This window comes from Zalophus californianus, chromosome X (genome assembly GCF_009762305.2).
Source record: "Zalophus californianus isolate mZalCal1 chromosome X, mZalCal1.pri.v2, whole genome shotgun sequence".
Taxonomy (NCBI): domain Eukaryota; kingdom Metazoa; phylum Chordata; class Mammalia; order Carnivora; family Otariidae; genus Zalophus; species Zalophus californianus.
This window is the reverse complement of record NC_045612.1, coordinates 36,055,335-36,074,869: the sequence shown is the minus strand read 5'-3', so window position 1 is coordinate 36,074,869 and position 19,535 is coordinate 36,055,335. Positions and strand designations below refer to the sequence as shown.

Here is a 19,535-nt window from a genome sequence, read left to right as displayed (position 1 = left end):
GAGCTGAGCAGGCCTATGGTCTACAAAGCTGAAACTATTTACTATCTGGTCCTTTGTAGATAAAATGCCAGACCCTGGAGTGATTTTCAAACTATTCTGTGGAGTGCTTCAGAGGCCGCTATGGTGGGTACATTGTATCAGATGGCTTCTCTTTTATGTGTTTCATATATTAGAGTTCTGTGTAAAATTTAATTTCCAAAAAAGATTACTACATATATACTATATTACCTCACTCCATCATCTTTCATATTTAACTCTTCAGCATGGTTAAATAATTTAAGGTTCTGAGGACCCCATGGCATTTCACGCCTCATTGCCTTTGGGTGTGGCATTCTCTCTCTTAGGAGAGGACCACTGACCAGTAGGTTTTAAGAAGTTAAAAAAAAAAAGCTACATAGGCTAGATAGATGGTCTCAGATGATCTCTGATAGTCTTTCAATTCACAGGTACTTTATGGATCTGCTCTTCCCCTTTTCACCTCCAACACGGACCAATAACTAAGAAAGGAGGCAAAATGAAATCCTAGAATTCTGTATGGGCACATTCTTGGAGGTAAAAACAAAATAGAAGTTGTGCCTCAGTTTGTGTGTATGCACATGTAAAAGGCAGAACATATAACGTGTGTACTCTCCATAGGATCCTAGATGATTTGTTTTTCTATGTCTTCAGTATTCATGGAAGTGAAAGTTCACTTGAAAAGTTTCTAAAGCCAAGGTGGTGACTCAGGTCTAGAGACGAGTACCCATGCACCTCTAGAAGAAGCCAAGTAAATCCATCATTTAAACCCAGTTCCCTCCGGATATTCAGTGAATAGGGGAAATCATTCTATCCATTCAAGTTTTCTTACCAAAGGTCAATTTTCAAAAGCTTGTCAAAGCTTCCCTTCCCCTGCTTTTTTTTAAATTCTATGTTCTCCTAACGTGGTTCCTTTAAATCACTCTTACTTTCTGTCTTGATACTTTAGACCCACCTTCCCTTCCAACCCCATCCCTACCTCTTGCTATACCACAAAGGTCTAATCTACGATAGTTTATTCTTTTGCCTCTATACCAATGGTTCTTAACCGGGGGCTATTTCTCCCCCAGGGACCATGCAGCAATGTGTGGCGACGTTTTTGGCTGTTACAGCTAGGGGTAGGTTGCTACCGGCTTCCTGTAGGTAGAAACCAGGTAGACTGCTAAACATCCCACAGTGCACAAGACAGCCTCCTCTATTACTACCAGTGAAGAACTATCTGGACCCAAATGCCAATAATATTGAGATCAAGAATCCTTGATCTAGGGCACCTGGGTGGCTCAGTTGGTTAAGCAACTGCCTTCGGCTCAGGTCATGATCCTGGAGTCCTGGGATCGAGTCCCACATTGGGCTCCCTGCTCAGCGGGGAGTCTGCTTCTCCCTCTGACCCTCTTCCCTCTTGTGCTACCTCTCATTCTCTCTCTCTCTCTCAAATAAATAAATAAAATCTTTAAAAAAAAAAAAGAGTCCTTGATCTACACTTCAGGACTACTGGAGATCTCATTCATGCCACACTTTCAACAACTGCTTATATTCACATTTTAATGTTATCATGCTCTCTTTAGTCACAGACCTCTAGCTGAGTGCAAGACTTCTCACTCTGACACTTAATGTGTCCCAGACTGCTGTCATCATTCTCCAAAAGGCTATCCTTTTGATAGTTCAGTCATTATCATTACTTACTCTATTTTTCAGTCTCAAAATCTTGAAATTATTGTTCTTCCCTCCTTCCTCTGTCCACCATACCCAATCTGTCACTATTACTATGTGTTACTTTTAACACATCTCATATTCTTTTGTTTCCTTATATTTTCATGGCCTACATAGTTTTTTTCTTTAAAGATTTATTTATTTACTTTAGAGAGAGAGAGAGCACGAGGGAGGGGCAGAGGGAGAGGGAGAGAGAATCTCATGCAGACTCCACGCTGACCATGGAGCCCGACGCCGGGCTTCATGCTATGGCCCTGGGACCACGACCCAGGCCGCAACCAAGAGTCAGATGCTCGACCGACTGTGCCACCCAGGTGCCCCTTTGGCCTACAGAGTTTCACAACTAAGTTACTATAATAATAACCTAATTTCACAACTAAGTTATTATAATAATAACCTAACAGATCTCCTTACTTTCAGTTGCCCTCTCCCATAAGCACATGTACACAACAGACACACACGCACAATCAGTCCATCCTATATACTGTGGCTGTAACAGACTTCCTCAAGTAGTACATGATGGCACTGCTTTATTTAAGAACAAAGCAATCTGCTGCTAGCATATCCATTCCAGTAGTATTGATTAGGTACCTACTATACCCAAGGCACCTGTATACCTCCTCTCTCACTTTGTTAGGTCAGAGCTCTTCTCTCTCATCCGTATCTCAAGCTACTTGATGCTTTTCATTTCATCTCCCGTCTGCTCTCACACTGTCCCCTGTCCAGTCTAGATATGACTCTTAAAAATGCTTTTATCAAAATGTGGCTGCCTCCCTACTGCCTTAAAATTCAACCAGGCCTACCTCGCAAATACTCAATCTTTGTAGTAATCTGATCACTTCTTCCTCTTTCTTTCTTTCTTTCGTCTGATCATTTTTTCATCCCTCCTCACCATATCACTAATCTCTCCAGGAGTTTTTCCTTTACTAATCTTATCTGACCCTGATTGCTGCTTTTCTCAAAAACCTCTCATAATGTGTACTCTACTAGCAGTCATCGTAAAAGATTTTATTCATGTGTGGATTCATTCATTCAACAAATATTTACTGAATGCTTATCATATGTCAGACCCTATTCTACATCGGAGAGCAGTAGTGATATAATGGGAAACAAGACAAAGTCCCTGCCCCACTGGAGAGCAGTATCCCATAAGCCCCATAAGGGCAGGGACCTTCTACTCCTTTGCATCTTTGAGATTCTAGTTCTAGTTCACTGTTCACTACCCTCTTGGTAACCAGTTAATATTAATTAGCTGTCAAACAGAAGAATAAAAATGAGCATAGCATAGTTTAGCTGTAACACTACAAATATATGAACAATAAACACATACATTCATCAATGTATTTACTTTGGCAAGTCAAGGGTTTCAAGTCATTGTGATTCAGAGAGAAATTTTTAGAGGGGAATCATAAAGTGGGAAGAACAGCAGAAAGGCAATCCAATGAAGAATAAGGCAAATATTCTTGAGCTCAATCAATCATATTTTTCCATTGCTCTTCTGCAATAATTTGAACCCATTCCCAAGCATTTGGCAGATCTCTTAACCCCCTTCTGACTCAGGAAAATCTGATCCCTGCAAATGAATACCACGTGATGGCATCCCTTCCCCTTCCTCCAACAACTGTGGACGTCTTTCAAATTTATTTTTTAAAAGATGGCTATATACAAAATTACTTCTAGGGCCCCTAAAGCTACCCATTTACCTCAGCCATTTGCAAGGAAGTCATTTAATCATTGACCTTTTCCATGTATGCACAGGAAAAACTGAGAGAATCAAGCTCTGAGAGGTCGCTCCATCTCTTTTTGGGGTGGGGACACAATTTCTTAACATATTGGGTGGAGCAACACCTACTTCAAAAAAAATATGTTGCCAGGGCGCCTCGGTGGCTCAGTAGGTTAAGGGCCCAGCGTGGAGCCTGCTTAAGTGGACAAAGCATAGGGTAGGATATTTTGGAATTAAGAGATCTGGGTTTTGTCCTAGATTTATCACTAACTGTATAATCTGTCTGCACTTTAATTTCCTAATCTGTTAAAAGAAGACAAAACTTGCAAGGTTCATGGTGGGAGATATAATAACAGATGTGGAAATGTTTTCAAAAAGTTAAAAAAATTACATAGGGGGTAGGGATGAATAAGCAGAACACAGAATTTTTAGGGAGTGAAAATACTCTACATGATACCATAATGGTAGATACATGTCATTATACATTTATCCAAACCCACAGAGGGTAGAACACCAAGAGTGAACCCTAATATAAACTATGGACTTCGGATCACTGATGTGTGAACATAAGCTCATCAGTTGTAACAAATATGACCTCTCTGGTGGGGGGTGTTGATAACGGTGGAGGCTATGCAGGTGTGGGAGCAGGGGGTAGATGGAAAATGTCTATACCTTACCTTTTATTTTCCTGGAAACCTCAAACTGCTCTGAAAAAGTAAAGTCTTAATAGATAAAAAATACACAGATGGCTAGGTAGAGGGGGGGTAGGCTAGTATTACTGGCTGGACGAACACCATCATAGGAACACACTTCATTGGCTACGAGACACTAAAACTAGTTATACAGAGCTAAGTCCAGTGCCATAGAGGACATCCTTCACTGTGTTTGATTTTCATCTTCCCTTCCATTGCCACAACTCCACTCACTATGTCACAGATGTCACAGTTCCAGTGTACTTTCTTTGGTCCTCTCCTTCGTACAACTAGTTCATATGTTGCTCCATGACCCTTCAGTGATTTCTGTGTGATCTGAGTTAGTCTTACTCAGGAGCCCCTGGCTCCAAGTAAGAGTTCCCTCTGAAGCAATTTGGTAACACTACCCTGGTATTAGCAAGCTGCCTCTGTCCATTGCCAAGAGGCTGTGGTCCACTGGTGGATATTAAAAGAACTGAAGAGTAGAAACCACCTCTAGAAACTTGCTACCAAGACAACAGAGTTCATTCTGTTAAGGAGGCTAAAGAAATTATACAAGGCTTCCAACTTGGGAATTGAAAAAGTGAAAATCACAGGAAAAACTGAGAAAATCAAGCTCTGAGAGGTCGCTCCATCTCTTTTTGGGGTGGGGACACAATTTCTTAACATATTGGGTGGAGCAACACCTACTTCAAAAAAAATGTGTTGCCAGGGCGCCTCGGTGGCTCAGTAGGTTAAGGGCCCAGCGTGGAGCCTGCTTAAGATTCTCTCTTAAGATTCTCTCTCTCTCTCTCTCTCTCTCTCTACCCCCCTCAGGCTCTCTCTAAAAAAAAAAATGCTGCCATAAATATGGGGAATGTTATCCTTAGATGAAATGCCCTTCAAATAAGCCAATAATCCATCAGCAGAACACCTTGGAAGATTCCTGGGTAGATAACGTACTTTATCTGAATTCCTATCAACACTCTAAATGCGCACATAATTAGTACCCTCAGACCTTCCAACCACATTTATAATCCATCATAACTATTGTGTGAGTTTTACCTACTCACACAATATGCTATTGTGTGGAGATGATTTTGGATGAGACATAAATGTCTATGCCTAGCACATCTCCCTCTAATACTGGGAAAGGAGACTAGTTATGGTACTGTGTGGGTAAGTGTGACAACAGAAAACTGTCCATCTCCAAAAGCAAAATGACAAATCAAGTAAGCGGCAAGGGAATTAGAAATAAGAAAAACTATCAGCCGTAAAAGATTAATGGTGGAAATGGAAGGAAAGCATACAAATTTTGTTTTGAAGAACCGAGTGGAGTGGCAAAAGGACACTGGAAAACTCACTGCCTTCAAGAGTTTATCACTGTGATGTCTAAATCATCGCCAGCCACTGCAGTTCAGAAAAGGTTAACACTTGGGCCTCTTTTCCCTGAATCTCTGTGGCTGTCATTCTAGCCTAAAGCCAAAGAACGAGGCTCACTGGCTTTTTTTTGTCAGCCCTCCCACATTCCGCTCTCTCCCGTCCAGTGCACTCTGCTCAGTAAGCAGCCCACCCGCAGCATCTTCCCTCTTTGATCCTGCCAGGGCCTTTTTCCCACCATGCCTGAAACAATTACCCAAGCAGTGGCTCAGCTCTGGATCATGATAAGACAGTAGCCAGCCAGAAGCCTGGGCTGCCTTGAGCCTTGTGAGTGGATATGCCAGGCATCTGTCGAAACTCTCCAGTGAGGTCAAATTAGTGGTAGTGGGTGGGGGGGATTGGGGGAGGTCCTTTGCACGGGAGAATGCCACGGTTGCTGTGGGACACAGAGTTCTTTTGACTTGGAGTTTAATGAGCTTCCACTTCAACACGACCTACGTGTCCCGAAAGATAAGGGCAAGGATGGAAAGGCCCAATTTACCTTGGCTGCTACTTGCTGCATCGGCTGCAGACTGGTGGCAAGACCTGGATTACAGTGTATCACCAAAAAACCAGGTCTCTCCTTTAGTAAAAGTGCTAGCCCTTTCCAGCAAGATACCTCCCCAGATGTCAACAGAACAGGGTCCCTCAGAGAATCTCTGCTGGGCTTGGAAGAGGAAGAAGTTGTGATTGCGGGAGAAAGTTCTCTGTAAGCCTGAGGCACATTTCTGTATAGAGCTCAGAGCACAGTGAAGAGTATCATGGGCAAGAGCCTTAATGGGATTAGAAAAATGAAATGAATTTCAGGAAGAGCATCTAAATGAGGACTTTGTGCAGAGAAAGACATAAATACATGCAAGGGTCCTCGGACTATTAAACTAGTCATAATATTTCCCTGGCCATCTTCTTTTTAATTGAGATATATTTGACATATAACATTATATCAGTTTCAGGTAAACGACATAATAACTCAATATAGGTATTGACCTGACATTGCACTTAGTAGGCTAAGAAAATACTCCCTAGACCAACGACTTAATTTGGGAAAGTTTCCCTAATTCTCATTTGCTAAGTAGACTACAGAGGTTTCCCTTGGAAGAACTTCTAAGGAAAATTCATGGTACCATTTGTAAGCCATAACTAAATTCTCTGTTTATAATGCGACATAGCAAATGTCTGACATATCCCTCTGTCTTCAAAAATGATTTTATGTGAGTTATCTCCAACAGATAGAGGACTACATTTTCTATTCATGAATACCCTTCTCGATTTGGAGATGTTCACTAACTTTGTGAACACTGAAGACTCCTTAGTTCCAGAGCTACCTTCCGTAATGTTCCATACTTAAAAATTTTACCCCAGATAGAAGGAGCTTAATGGGGGTTGAGTTGCAGCAGACGAGGAAAACTTCAATAACCTGTTCCTGTATTGGGGACTAAGGAAAAGGAATGTTTTCCTTTGAATATTATAAAGGAGATAAGGCAAACACCACCCAGGAGCAAACCCAGGTCTGATCGGCTGCTAGGACAGAAAAGAAAAGAAGAATTAGTGGATTTTTCCTGAGACACGGTTTCGAGCCCCTATGTGGGCTTGAGAGTCTGGGAGACATTACATGACCTCTGTCTTTCAACGCCATTGGGTAGAAGGCTTCCAGCCCGCTCTCTCCATCAAATGTCCCACCGCCTTTAGCAACAGCAACTCAAGTCTCCCAACAACTAGACTCTGAGCAGAGGTACAAGTGGGAGGAGGACTAAAAAATTAACAATAATTGATGAACTCATTTAAGATACCTGGACACTAGATGCTATGACTGGATCCTCGCCCAATTTTCAGAACTTCTTTTTTAAATTGTAAATCTATGTGTTTCGGGGGCAGGGCCCTGGAAAATGACTAAAATTCTCCGGAACGAATGCCCAGAAAAGCCTCAGAAGCCAGAAATATATTTCAGGCAACTGTTGCAGTGAGGGCTGCCCAGGGGGAACTACAAATTAACATCCTCTCCTTAGATGTATATTGTATATTATTTTCATGATTAACAACCAGTTACCACTGAGCCCTAGGACACAGCAAACCAAGAGAGTTGCAGAGTCTTTGTCCCCATTTATCTCCTACCGGATGGGCACCCTTCCTGGAGGAGCAGTAGGGTTGTGTCTACACTCCAATCTCAAATCACTCTGGACAAGCTTCTCTTGGTCTTGTTGAAAAAGAGGGGCCCAATGGGTGAAGCATTTTTTTTTAAATGAAAAGATGCAGAAGTTACTAAATTTGAAAAAGCGCCCACATTTTCTCTTTGGGAATGGAACCAAAGGATGATTCAGACAGGGAGACAGGCAGCAAGGTCTAGGGAATGAAGAGTCATGAGATTCCAGTTTTATTCCTGGCTTTACCCAAGACTTGCCATGTGACCACCAGCAAGCTACTTCTCAGCCAGTCTCTCAGTTTTCCCTTCTCTAAATGAACACAGTCTTATCCTTGCCCTGTAATTTACTCTGTGATTTCCTCACAAAAAGGGGAAGGAAAAACATAGATGAGGTGTAGCAAAAGGTTAAAGGGTGTGCTCCCTCGGTCTGGATACCAGACATATACAAGTATTCCTCATGTTCAATAAAGCAACTTAGCAGTATTTCTGATGTAGACAGCTGACGAAGCAGGACATTAGCTTGATTTTATGCAACCTGAAGTTTAACGATTAAGCAAATCAGGTCAAGGACATCATAGGTCAGGTGACATTACCTACTGGAAATGTATGAACCCACAAGCATTTTTTTTAAAGATTTATTTATTTGAGAGACAGCAAGCAGGAGGAGGGCCAGAGGGAGAGGGAGATGGAGAGAATCTCAAGCAGACTCCCCGCTGAGCGTGGAGCCCACTCAGGGCTCGATCTCACAACCCCTGAGGATCATGACCTGAGCCAAAATCAGGAGTCGGACGCTTAGCCGACTGAACCACCTAGGCGCCCCTCCAACAAGCATTTTAATCCCCACCCCAAAAAGCAAAGGATATCTGTAAGTCAAGAGATCTCTAGGAAATAGAACCATTCTTACTGAGGGAGAAGAAGCAGGCAATGAATGAAGGTAGGAAAGACAGCTCATACATACAAGAGCCACAATGCTGAGGGCTTGGTCGCTAAACACTTTTTTTTTTTTTTTTTGGTCTCAAGTTTATAAAGCTTCCAATGTTACAGTGGAGGCTATTTCTTCTCTTAAAACAATTCAAATTTTAGAATAGCTAGTGAGATGTGAAATTTTCTTCACCAAGTTACACTTTGGCATCAATTTTTGCTGGAACACACCCATTCCCTGAAGTACAAAACATTGAAGAGTTAGTAGTACTTCAATACAATGACAACTGGTATGCAAGATTAATTAATGACAGGCCAGGAGCAATATTCCCTCTATTTCACATGAACACAGTTCAGTGTTGCAATCTAGTAACATCTACATCAAGACTAATCAGATACATATTTATCATACACTTAGTAGTTTGGGGGCCCCTGTATTTGTCAAAGAAATACTCTATACTCACACACACAAAAAAGTGACCATGTCACCCCACCACGTCCCTACATTCCACAACCCGGCCAGGAAGAGCCGGGGCACAGCTCCTGGCCTGCCACAAACTGTAAATTGTCCCTGGGTCCCATTCTGTTCAAGACTGCTTCTATTTGAGGGGCGCCTGGGTGGCTCAGTCGTTAAGCGTCTGCCGTCGGCTCAGGTCATGATCCCAGGGTCCTGGGATCGAGCCCTGCATCGGACTCCCTGCTTCTCCCTCTCCCACTCCCCCTGCTTGTGTTCCCTCTCTTGCTGTGTCTCTCTGTCAAATAAATAAATAGTCTTTAAAAAAAAAAAAAAAAAGACTGCTTCTATCTGAAAACCAATCTGCAAAATAAATCCTAGAATAAGGGGCACGGCCATCAAGATTCATTTATTTTACTTTAGTTTTTTACCTAAGGGGACCAACTTCCCACTGAGTATGGGGAGACAAGGACCATTTTGATGTTAAGATCCTTGGAGTACTTTAAAAATATCTGGAATCATTTTTTTTAGCCCTTCTAAAAAAAATGCTTTAAAGCCCTATAACGGCAAAAATTAAAAAGTATATATCTGTCACAGGCTTAAGGCAGGGCTAGGTCCACAGTAAGAACTTAGAGGGGGGTGGCTAGCTTATTACATGAACGAGCAAATGGAAATTGCTCCTTGACCTTGGTGATTTTCTATTCGGGAGCCAAAGGAAGGAACTTGCAGAGAAGAGAAAAGAAATCAAAGTGCACTCACATCAGCGCAGCTATGACTAGAAGTAGCCGATGGCGGGGCTCAGTCACTCAAGTGTCCGACTCATGATCTTGGCTCGGGTAGTGAGATGGATCCCCGAGTCAGGCTGTGTGCCCCGTGGGGAGCCTGCTTGGGATTCTCTCTCTCCCCCTGCCCCTCCCTCCGCTTGTGTTCTCACTCTTGCGCTCTCAAATAAATAAATAAATCTTTAAAAAAAAAAAAAGAAGTAGCAGATGGTACCTTCCTATTGGGGGATTGTGTAGCTGCCAGTTCACCAAACTGGGGAGTCCCCAGTGCCCTTGATCCCTTGATTTCCCAGCCCTTCCCCACCTCAGGCTCATATGATACCTAAGGAAACTACACATACCTCTTCTTCCAGCTTGACCACCTTGGCCTGGGCGTTGCTCAGGGCCTGGTCTCGGATTTCAATGTGTCGCCGTTGGTCCTCATTGGTAGAACGGGCAGTGGCCAGCTCGGCCTCCAGCTTCTCCTTCTCCCTCTGGCTTTCCTTATCTATCAAGACATGAATTATCATTACTGCCATTTCTGGGGCTGGCTGAAAACCTTACCTGGGTAAAACTGACAATCATACCCATTATTAAACATTGTCTAACACATAGCCAAAAGAACCAGCACACCCAAGATCTGGACTCTCTCGCTGGCTCTGCCACCAACTTGCTATGTAAATTCAGAAAAGTCACTTAACAATGGTTGTCGTGCAGAAGCAACGTGAAAGTAGATGTAAAGAGTGTGATGAAAAGTATGATGCAAAGAATACACACACATCAGAAGAACAGGCAGGCTTGTCTCTTCAATTTTATTTCTTCAAGTGGTTTTGTATTCGCAAAAGAGCCACTGAGTCCCCCAGAGTTTTCCCTATTATCTCGTGACAGTATATTAAATCAGTCTAAAAATGGTATTTCACAGAATGTATAAAACTCCAAATCCCACTCTTTACTAACATTATTTTCCAACTGAAGTAAGTCCAGGATTGCATCGTAGGTACAGAAGAACAAGACACGTGTAATCATCCCCTCGGCCTTTCTAGGACCCTCCCCTTTTACCTAGGACAGGCCTCATGCCAGAGACTCAAAGGAGCAGTTTTGATTCTCATTTGGAGGTAGAGTGCCCTTCCTCTGGAGACCATGATACTTAAGTTTGTAAGAGAAACTTTAATAGGGCAGGCTCGCCTTCCTTCCCACTCTGGTGTTACTTACCTATTCAGCTGTACCTTGGAAAGAAATGAGCAGTTGTCAAATACTAAATGCCTACCAAGTATCGTGCTAACTTAGTCCTCAGAAGGACTCCCCTGCAAGGAAAAGTGTTATTCTCTTCTCCATTTTGTATATGAAAAGACAGAGACCCTGAGGGCCTGAGTAACTTGTGCGCGGTCTCCCAATTAGTAAATGAGCACACAGCGGAGCCCATACTTAAGGCCAGGCTGTTCTAAACTCTTTCTAACCAGACTGCCTTCTCCTAGGGTTGTGTTGGTTTGGCCTCTCGAGGGTAAGTGGAACACATTCCCCAGGGAGGCTTTTCAAGTCCATTTTTCCCTTCTAGAACCATGCGGCAGCCTTTGCCCCTGCCGTTAATACACTTTTTATCTATTAAGTTCCCGCATTTTATAAACCAGTAGCCGAGCTCCCAGGACCCCTGAAATACCGTTGCCACACAGGGAGGAAGGAGGATGAACTAGCAGATCCGGGGCAAGACTCCATACATTTTCTCTTTTGTTTTGTTTTGTCCTGGGGGGCCACCACCTTCTCCACGAGGGAACCCGCTTCCAGGGTCACCGCGACACCCCAAGAGCAACAATTTACACCAGGTACTGAGGACACCGGAAAAACTGCATTCTTCCCTCTGAGACAGACTGACAAAGGAACAGGAGGCTCGGGGAAATGAGGAAGAAAAAAAGCCCCACTTCTAAGGCCAGTGCACAACAGAGCAACCCAGGGAGGGAGGGGGATATTGTAAGTGAAGATCAAACAAACTTGTAAAAGCTGACTGGAAGCTGCGTGGAATGACTTGAAAGAGGCATGTGGAGGCCCCGCGAAGATGGGGCCTGACAAGTCCCCACCGTGCGCTACTCCAGCTGGGAGCCACAGGGAGGCGGGGGCAGGGGGTAGGCAGCACCAATCACGGGCATCTGCAGAGTGAGGGTAGTTCGTCTGTTTCCCCCTATGGGCTCAACCCACTGCAGAGTTTTTATTGCTGGTTTTATTGTGGCAATTGGAAAGAATGAGGCATTGTCTAGCTGGGTGGAGTCTATTAGGGACCGATAAAGAAGAGGATTAGTTCATTGTCACGGTCCTCGGAGCATTTCCAGACAAAGGAAACACTATTATGAGGAAGATGTACTTCTGCCCTCCCCCACATCCTCCAACTCTGTGACCAGAGTCAGTAGCTCAGGCCATGGCAGTGAAGGAAATTCACTAAGGCCCGGGACTCTCAACTTTGGGCTCGAATAGGAGACTCCTTTGATCAATATGGAACCATATGATGTAATACGGGGTGTTTAACTAAGGGAGCCGCAGGTGCCGATTAGGTATTCCAAACGCTCATCATCGATGGCGCATGTTAATCCTGTCTCTACCACAGCCAGCCCAGGGAGCCTTCAACAATAAATCCCTCCAACATGCAGAGACCCCATGTTCACTAAAGGTCCCTTTCAGCTAGCTTGTGACAAAAGCAGGGATTTCAAGGGGCTTCTCTGGTCTAATACAGAAGGAGCCATGTTGATGTGGCTAAATGTGGCAAGCAGCCTTCTTGGCCTTGGAGGAAAAAAGAACAGGAATCCCAGCTTTATGCTTGAACAGGAAGAAGAACCCCTAGATGGCATTCGTTCTGTCCCGGCTGTTCTAGAAGGATATGCAGAACTGTGTGACCTTTTTACACATCTGGCTCCCAATCACACGTTAATACCTGCTGCCAGAGCTTTCAAACTTACTTTTTGCAAAGAGCTGAGAGATGGTTTTTCTGGTATCTTCTGATCCCTCATATTCCTTCTCCGCAAGCTGCTTGTTGGCAGTCTCTAGACGCTCTGTGGAATTCAGAGACAATCAACAGGGCCTCATACACAAACTTCCAAGCACATGGCGTGTGCCCTCTAAGTACTGATCTTGGGCAAAATAAGCCTGCTTCTTCTTGTTACCCAAGAATAGGTGACACAGACATAGATTTACAAATGTGGAGCCCCAAACAACACTAAACCGTGGTTGGGAAGGAGGAGGTGAGCACTTAACACTTTCACCCCTCCCTGACAAAACCGGAGTGCCGAATTCTTAATTCCGATGAAGGAATCTATCCCTGAATATATGACATCTTTCATTTGCCAGGAAAAAGAGCATCAAAGTTATTATGAAGTCTTTAAAATCATGGAACATCAAAGCTAGAAGGGGGCCATGGGCAGTGTCTAGTTCAGTTGTCTCATTTTATCAGTAAGACAATCTTAAGTCCAAAGACAGAAAATAATATCCCCAAGGTCATCAGTTTTGAAGGTGGTCATTTCTCCCCATCTTCAGTATTATCGCGTTAAGGTAAAAATAAAAGGAGGGAGTCCCAGAAACCATGGAGGACATCACTATTTCAAGCTTGCACAGCCCAAAGACAGACAGACCTCTGCAAAACCTCTCAAGGAGAAAGGCAGCATGGATTGTGGGGCAGGCCAGGCGGGTCCAGGAGTCCCGGCGGGGCGGGGGGGGGGTACTGTCTAATTAACGCCTCGGCTCATCCCACTCTGGTTAAGCAAGCTTGGGACCAAGTTCTGCTGCAGTCGCCAAAACCTAGCTCGGTCTATGCCCTGCAGCTTACTGGCCGTACTAGTGGGCTGGACAAGCCCTGAGAGCCTCAATGTATACTCCTCAGCTCTTCACTTCGCCATCTTGGCCAATGCTTCAGAAGTGACTCTCTCACCTCTCAGATCCCTGTTGAAGTCATGCATCCTTCGAATTTCACCCTCAAGCTTGTTTCTCATGGCTTTCTCCAGGGCCTCTCTTTTGGAGGATGATTTTACAAGGTTCTCATACGCCTCCGAGACACGCTGGATTTCTGTCTCCACCTGAAAAAAAAAAAGGAAAGATAGTGGGGATGGTAGGAGCTTAATGGGATAGATGGTCTGAAAGCATATATGCAAATCCTTAACGACAGCTTCTCCCACGGCTTTACAGGTGGCTAGGAGGCCAGCATAACACAGTCAGATAAGAAAAGTTTCCCAGAAGGATTTCTTAAAAAAAAAAAAAAAAAAAAAAAAGATTTATTTATTTGAGAGCGAGATCTGTAGTGCATGGGCAGGGTCGGGGGAGGGGCAGAGGGAGAGGGAGAATAAATCTCAAGGAGACCCTGCACTGAGCACGGAGCCCTACATGGGGCTCAATCCCAGAACCCTGAGATCACGACCTGAGCCGAAACCAAGAGTTGGACGCTTAACTGACTGAGCCCCCCAGAAGCCCCCCAGAAGGATTTCTAAAGTCAACATTCAGCTCAGGAACTAATTCACAGGGTCATGAGATTCCCTCACGTTAAAAACAAATACGCTTTCTGCCTTCAGAGAAGACGATAGGAGAGAATAAATTTCATAAGTATAGTTATAAATGATTTTCATTTCTGCGTAAGAATTTTCTTAATTTTGGCACGCCTGGGTGGCTCAGTCATTGGGCATCTGCCTTCAGCTCAGGTCATGATCCTAGAGTCCTGGGATCGAGCCCTGCATCAGGTTCCCTGCTCTGCGGGAGGCCTGCTTCTCCCTCTCCCACTCCCCTGCCCGTATTCCCTCTCTTGCTGTGTCTCTCTCTGTGTCAAATGGATAAATAAAATCTTTTTTTAAAAAAAGAATTTTCTTAATTTTGAAAATACTACTGACACTATATAGTATGTAGATAACATTATTTCCGAGTGTCCAAAGGGCTTTCGCATGTTTATTTCTATGTGCCCTGCTATCCACCTTTACAAGGACACCTTCTCCCCTGTTGTAGCAGAGGGAAAAGTGAAATTGACTTTTCTGAGATCAAGTCAGTGGCAGAGTCGAATCCTAAAAACGCTTAAGCCTCAGCCCTTATGCGGTAGTTCAATTCACTCTAACAAACCTTCACCATGGGCCAAATAGTTACAGAGCTCTTTAAAATGTCCACAATAGCCAAACTATGGAAAGAGCCTAGATGTCCATCAACAGATGAATGGATAAAGAAGATGTGGTAGATATATGTACGATGGAATATTATGCAGTCATCAAGAAATGAAATCTGGCCATTTGCACGGATGTGGATGGAACTAGAGGGTATTATGCTAAGCGAAATAAGTCAATCAGAGAAAGACAAGTATCCTATGATCTCACTGATATGAGGAATTAGAGAAGTAAGACAGAGGATCATAGAGGAAGGGAGGGAAAAATGAAACAAGACGAAACCAGAGAGGGAGACAAACCATAAGAGACTTAATCTCAGGAAACAAGCTGAGGTTTGCTGGAGTGGTGGGGGGTGGGAGGGATGGGGTGGCTGGGTGATGGACATTGGGGAGGGTAAGTACTATCGTGAGTGCTGTGAACTGTGTAAGACTGATGAATCACAGACCTGTACCCCTGAAACAGATAATACATTATACGTTCATAAAAGAATTTTAAAAAAAGATAATCAGAAAAAAAATAAAGGAAAATAAAAGTAAAAAATAAAATACCCGTGGGGTGTGTAGGTATGAATGAGGACATTATTTCCCTTCAAGGAGCTTTCGATGTAATCAAATAAAAGAATAAAGAGAAGGATGCCTTACTCAGAGCGGTAGAAGTAAGTGCTACAAAAGTGCAGGGGAGGAAAAGATTATTCCTGGTTGGGGTGAAGGGAGAGGAGACCACTTTCGGGCAGGCGGTGGCATTTCCAGTCAGATCCTAAAAGCTAGGTCAGATTTCAATGAGCAGAGGTGAGGGGAAGGGTGTTCTATTCTGAGTGAGTGAATGCATTCCCAGAATGACCCGTAGTCTCATTTGGCTGGACACTGTGGGGTACACGGAGGGAAGCTGGTGAGGTCTGGCTGTAAAGATAGACTGGAGTCAGATCATAAAAGGGCTTTCATGCCAGGTATTTGGACTTTATCCCGTAGTCAGTGGGAAACCAGTACAGATTTTTTTTTTTTAAAGATTCTATTTATTTATTTGAGAGAGAGAATGAGATAGAGAGAGAGCACGAGAGGGGAGAGGGTCAGAGGGAGAAGCAGACTCCCTGCCGAGCAGGGAGCCCGATGCGGGACCCGATCCCGGGACTCCGGGATCATGACCTGAGCCGAAGGCAGTCGCTTAACCAACTGAGCCACCCAGGCGCCCACCAGTACAGATTTTTGAACAGAAATTCATGATCGGAGTTATGTTTTATGACACCACTGCAAATCTTGTAAAATGGGGGGAAAAAAGAAACCATACACACAAAACCTCAAAGAGAAAGGGTCTTGCCTCAAATCAGCGCAAATCGGGAAGAAACTAAGAAATTAGACTCCAGAGTGTTTCTGTAACCAGTAGAGCTTCACTGCACATGAAATAACCACAGAGATATTTGCATATAATTTGTATAAGATAAATAAACCCCGTGGCCTATGAGGCAATTTGCAAATTAAATTTGACTCCTGCAACCCCATTTTGCATTCCTTCTCAGTTTCCCACTATCCTCCTTAACAAAGCTCAGGGTATTTTATGGGGAGAAATATCAGGCCCCCAGTGGGATACTGGGGGAAAGGTGGGGTTACCAAACAACTCAGATTCCACTTGCCCCGGCTCCAAAATTATGCCCGAGGCAGGACTGCCTGCAAACAAATGAGGCTTACACCACAGAAAAGAGCAGGCTCCAGAATGTTTTTCTCCTTGCAGATGGCACCAAGATAGCAGCACAGAAGGTGAAAACTGGTGGTGAATGGCATTTAGAGACAAGATCTGCAAGGCCTGGGCCTGATCAAGCTTTTGCACGAAATTCAAGTGCGGGGTACAGAAAACAAACATTTCCATTTGAAAGAGCAGGCTTGGTCTTAGTCTGCACTGGGCAGCCTTTAGAGGGCAAGGCTTTCCAGTTCCCCACAGAATGCCACACCTGGAAGGCAGGCCGTTTACTCTCGTTGTTCAGAGTACTATTTCGAGATCTGGTACCAATCTTTCTCCCCCCTCCCCCACCCTGCCCCGCGTAGATACTCCAAATGGGCGAGTTTTACATCCCTCAACAGGACCTTCCAGGAAAAGAAGTCACAGAAGGGCAGACACACTGGTTTGGTCGGGGATGGTGGGGGCAAGGAAGAGGGAGGTGGTGGTGGGTTTCTGTCTCATTTATTCCCCTCATGAGCCTCGGGCCTCTGTATTTTTTTCTAGCACCAGCTGATACCTACCATACTCTTCCCACTTTCCTTTTCCTTTCCTACCTCACTTAGGCCTCTAATCCACTGCAGCCTCGGGTCAGCCTTCACTTCCCCCAGCACTCAATTACACCTGGTTGAGGCATCTTGCCCCTCGCTGGGGAACAAGCAAACAACAATGCCACAAATCCTATTCGGCTCCTCTTCCCCGTCACCCACCTTCCGGATCACTGCATCAAAGGTGGGGCCGGGGCCACCCTGAACAGAGAGTTTGGGGAGGGGTGTCAACAGTTAAACCCAATCAGCCAAACCGGGCCAGTCTGCTTTTAGTGCGTGAATAGGATTAATTTGTTGCACCGATATGATCTGGGGGGGGTGGGGGTTGGCGTATAGTTAAATGAGAGGAGGCAGACAGTGGAAAATTGGGGGCAAAGCCAGGGAGAAACAGTTCTCACTGAACCCTAACAAACCCCACCCAGATTTTGGGACCCTGTGGGGGGGGGGGTTGTTTCTGTTACATAAGAATACTCGGCTGACAGTAAGCCCTCCTCTACTTTAGGACCCAGATCTGGTGTTTACAAATTCTCAGTTTCATTCAGGCCCCTGAAATTTCCACTCCTGAGTGTCTCCTAAGGACAGAGTTGCTGAACAAAACCGGGCAATGTCCCCTCCCTCCCACACCTTCACCCTCACCTCCCCAAACAGTTCACATTGTCGGGAGATCAAACCACATGAGCTCCACAATGACAAAAGCTGCAAAGAAGCTGCCAAAGGTATCACCCTATTCGCCGACAGCCACTGGAAGGCAAGAGCTAAGGTTCTTAGCTTAGGGCACTCGAGAGCTAAAGTCCCAGCTGGAGGAGACAGGAGGGGCCCAGGGAAGAATGTGAACTCTATGGGACATACACTGCTTTTTCTACTTCCTCAGCCTAGGACTGTCACCTGTCACCCAGCTGTGGTGCTAAGCCCCTCCTGCCGCCCCCCCCCCCCCCCCACCACACACACACCAGAGAAAGCCCGCAGATGTTGAATGTGAGCTGCAGGGAAAAGCCAAAGCAAAGAGGAGGCAAAGGACGAGGTGTTGAAAAAGAGTTCCTATGAGAACTCCCACTTGGAAAAGTGTTCTAAGCCCCTTCCAGAACGAGGCAGGGCATGATCTAACTTCAGTGGTGAGATGTTTGTGGGAGTTTATGGTTTTACATTTAAGATCCAAATCCAGTTATTTGGGAAAATATAACCAAGACACAAGGTCTTTAGGCTGGCAGGACCTTCACCTATACAGGCATCGCCAGTGTTCTTGACCTTCTGAGGAAGTTTCTCGGCCCTCCAGAATTCGAAAACAATCCATTCAGTTTTCATTAGGGCTACGGTAGCTGGGAAAACTACGAATATGTTCTTTTCTCCCCACATGAGTGTAAAATGCGACTCCTCCTAGAAAGACAGGCAGAGGGCTTTTTGCAAAGTTGGGTCCATATCTAACCTTCGGATACGAGAATCTAGAAGGCCCGCGCCTAACACACGAGGAGATCGAAGGAAGACTCGGCTACCCTGAAACGGAGGCCTCACCTTCTGCAGTCTCGCCACCTTCTCGTAGCATCCTTCCAGTTCCTGTCGCAAGTTCCGGTTCTCATCCGACAGGATCTCAACCATCTGCTGGGCTCTGGAAACAATGGCAAACGGGTCCGCTGGCATTGGCTGATAGGAGGCGGAGGACTGCTGAGCCCGGGGCATAGCTGGATAGGCTTCACCCGGCTGGGGCTGCTGGTGGTGGTGGTGGTGGTGCGGCTGCGGCGGGCTCAGGCCGGGCTGAGGCGGCCGGTAATGATCGCTCTGGTGAGCCGGGGTCGGGAGGAAATGCTGCTGTGGCCTAGGCAGGTGAGCTGAGTGGTCTCCTTGGCTTGGCACCAAGGGGTGTTGGGCAGGAGACAATCTCGTGGCTGGCGGAGACTGCAGCAAGGACAAGGAACCCCCAGACGTGAGGGAAGAAGTAGGGCTGTGAGGCCGTGAGCTCCGGGCCGACAGTGGCAATGAGATGTCCTGCGCCGGCCTGGAAAACATGGTTTACACGCTCAGGTTAAGCTTTCACCCACGGCACTGGGGCACAAGGGTGCGAGGAAGTGAGATGAGGGGGCTTCCGGTGCCCCCTCCCTCAAGGAGACCCGCAAGCTGAGCAGCAGGCAGGGTTAGACTCAGAAATCTCGGCACAGAGCTCCACAGCCCTTTCCAGGCCTGACCTGTGAGTGCCTGACAGAGGTGTGATCCCTTGGAGGACGGAACCACGTGACCTCCAGGATCACTTGGTGAAAATCTAAGTGACGCGCACCTGTGCTCTTGTTGCTCAAATGTAAGCATTTTAAGTGAGTCTTCCAGAAGGTAATTTTCATGTCATTATTTTAAACGAAACCTTCT

The 19,535-nt window shown here is 45.2% G+C and overlaps 1 protein-coding gene across 3 annotated transcripts in view; it reads right to left on the bottom strand.

Annotated features, from left to right (window-relative positions):
* AMOT (angiomotin) overlaps positions 1 to 19,535 on the bottom strand; it is a 61,898-nt gene that overhangs the window by 18,640 nt on the left and 23,723 nt on the right. For all 3 annotated transcript variants that reach the window (XM_035725778.1, XM_035725779.1, XM_027609258.2), the window contains 4 exons: positions 18,693 to 19,173; positions 13,722 to 13,866; positions 12,757 to 12,849; positions 10,177 to 10,322 (listed from right to left, as the gene is read on the bottom strand). In XM_035725778.1, coding sequence (XP_035581671.1) covers positions 10,177 to 10,322; positions 12,757 to 12,849; positions 13,722 to 13,866; positions 18,693 to 19,173 — 865 coding nt within the window. The remainder of the gene's footprint in view (positions 1 to 10,176; positions 10,323 to 12,756; positions 12,850 to 13,721; positions 13,867 to 18,692; positions 19,174 to 19,535) is intronic.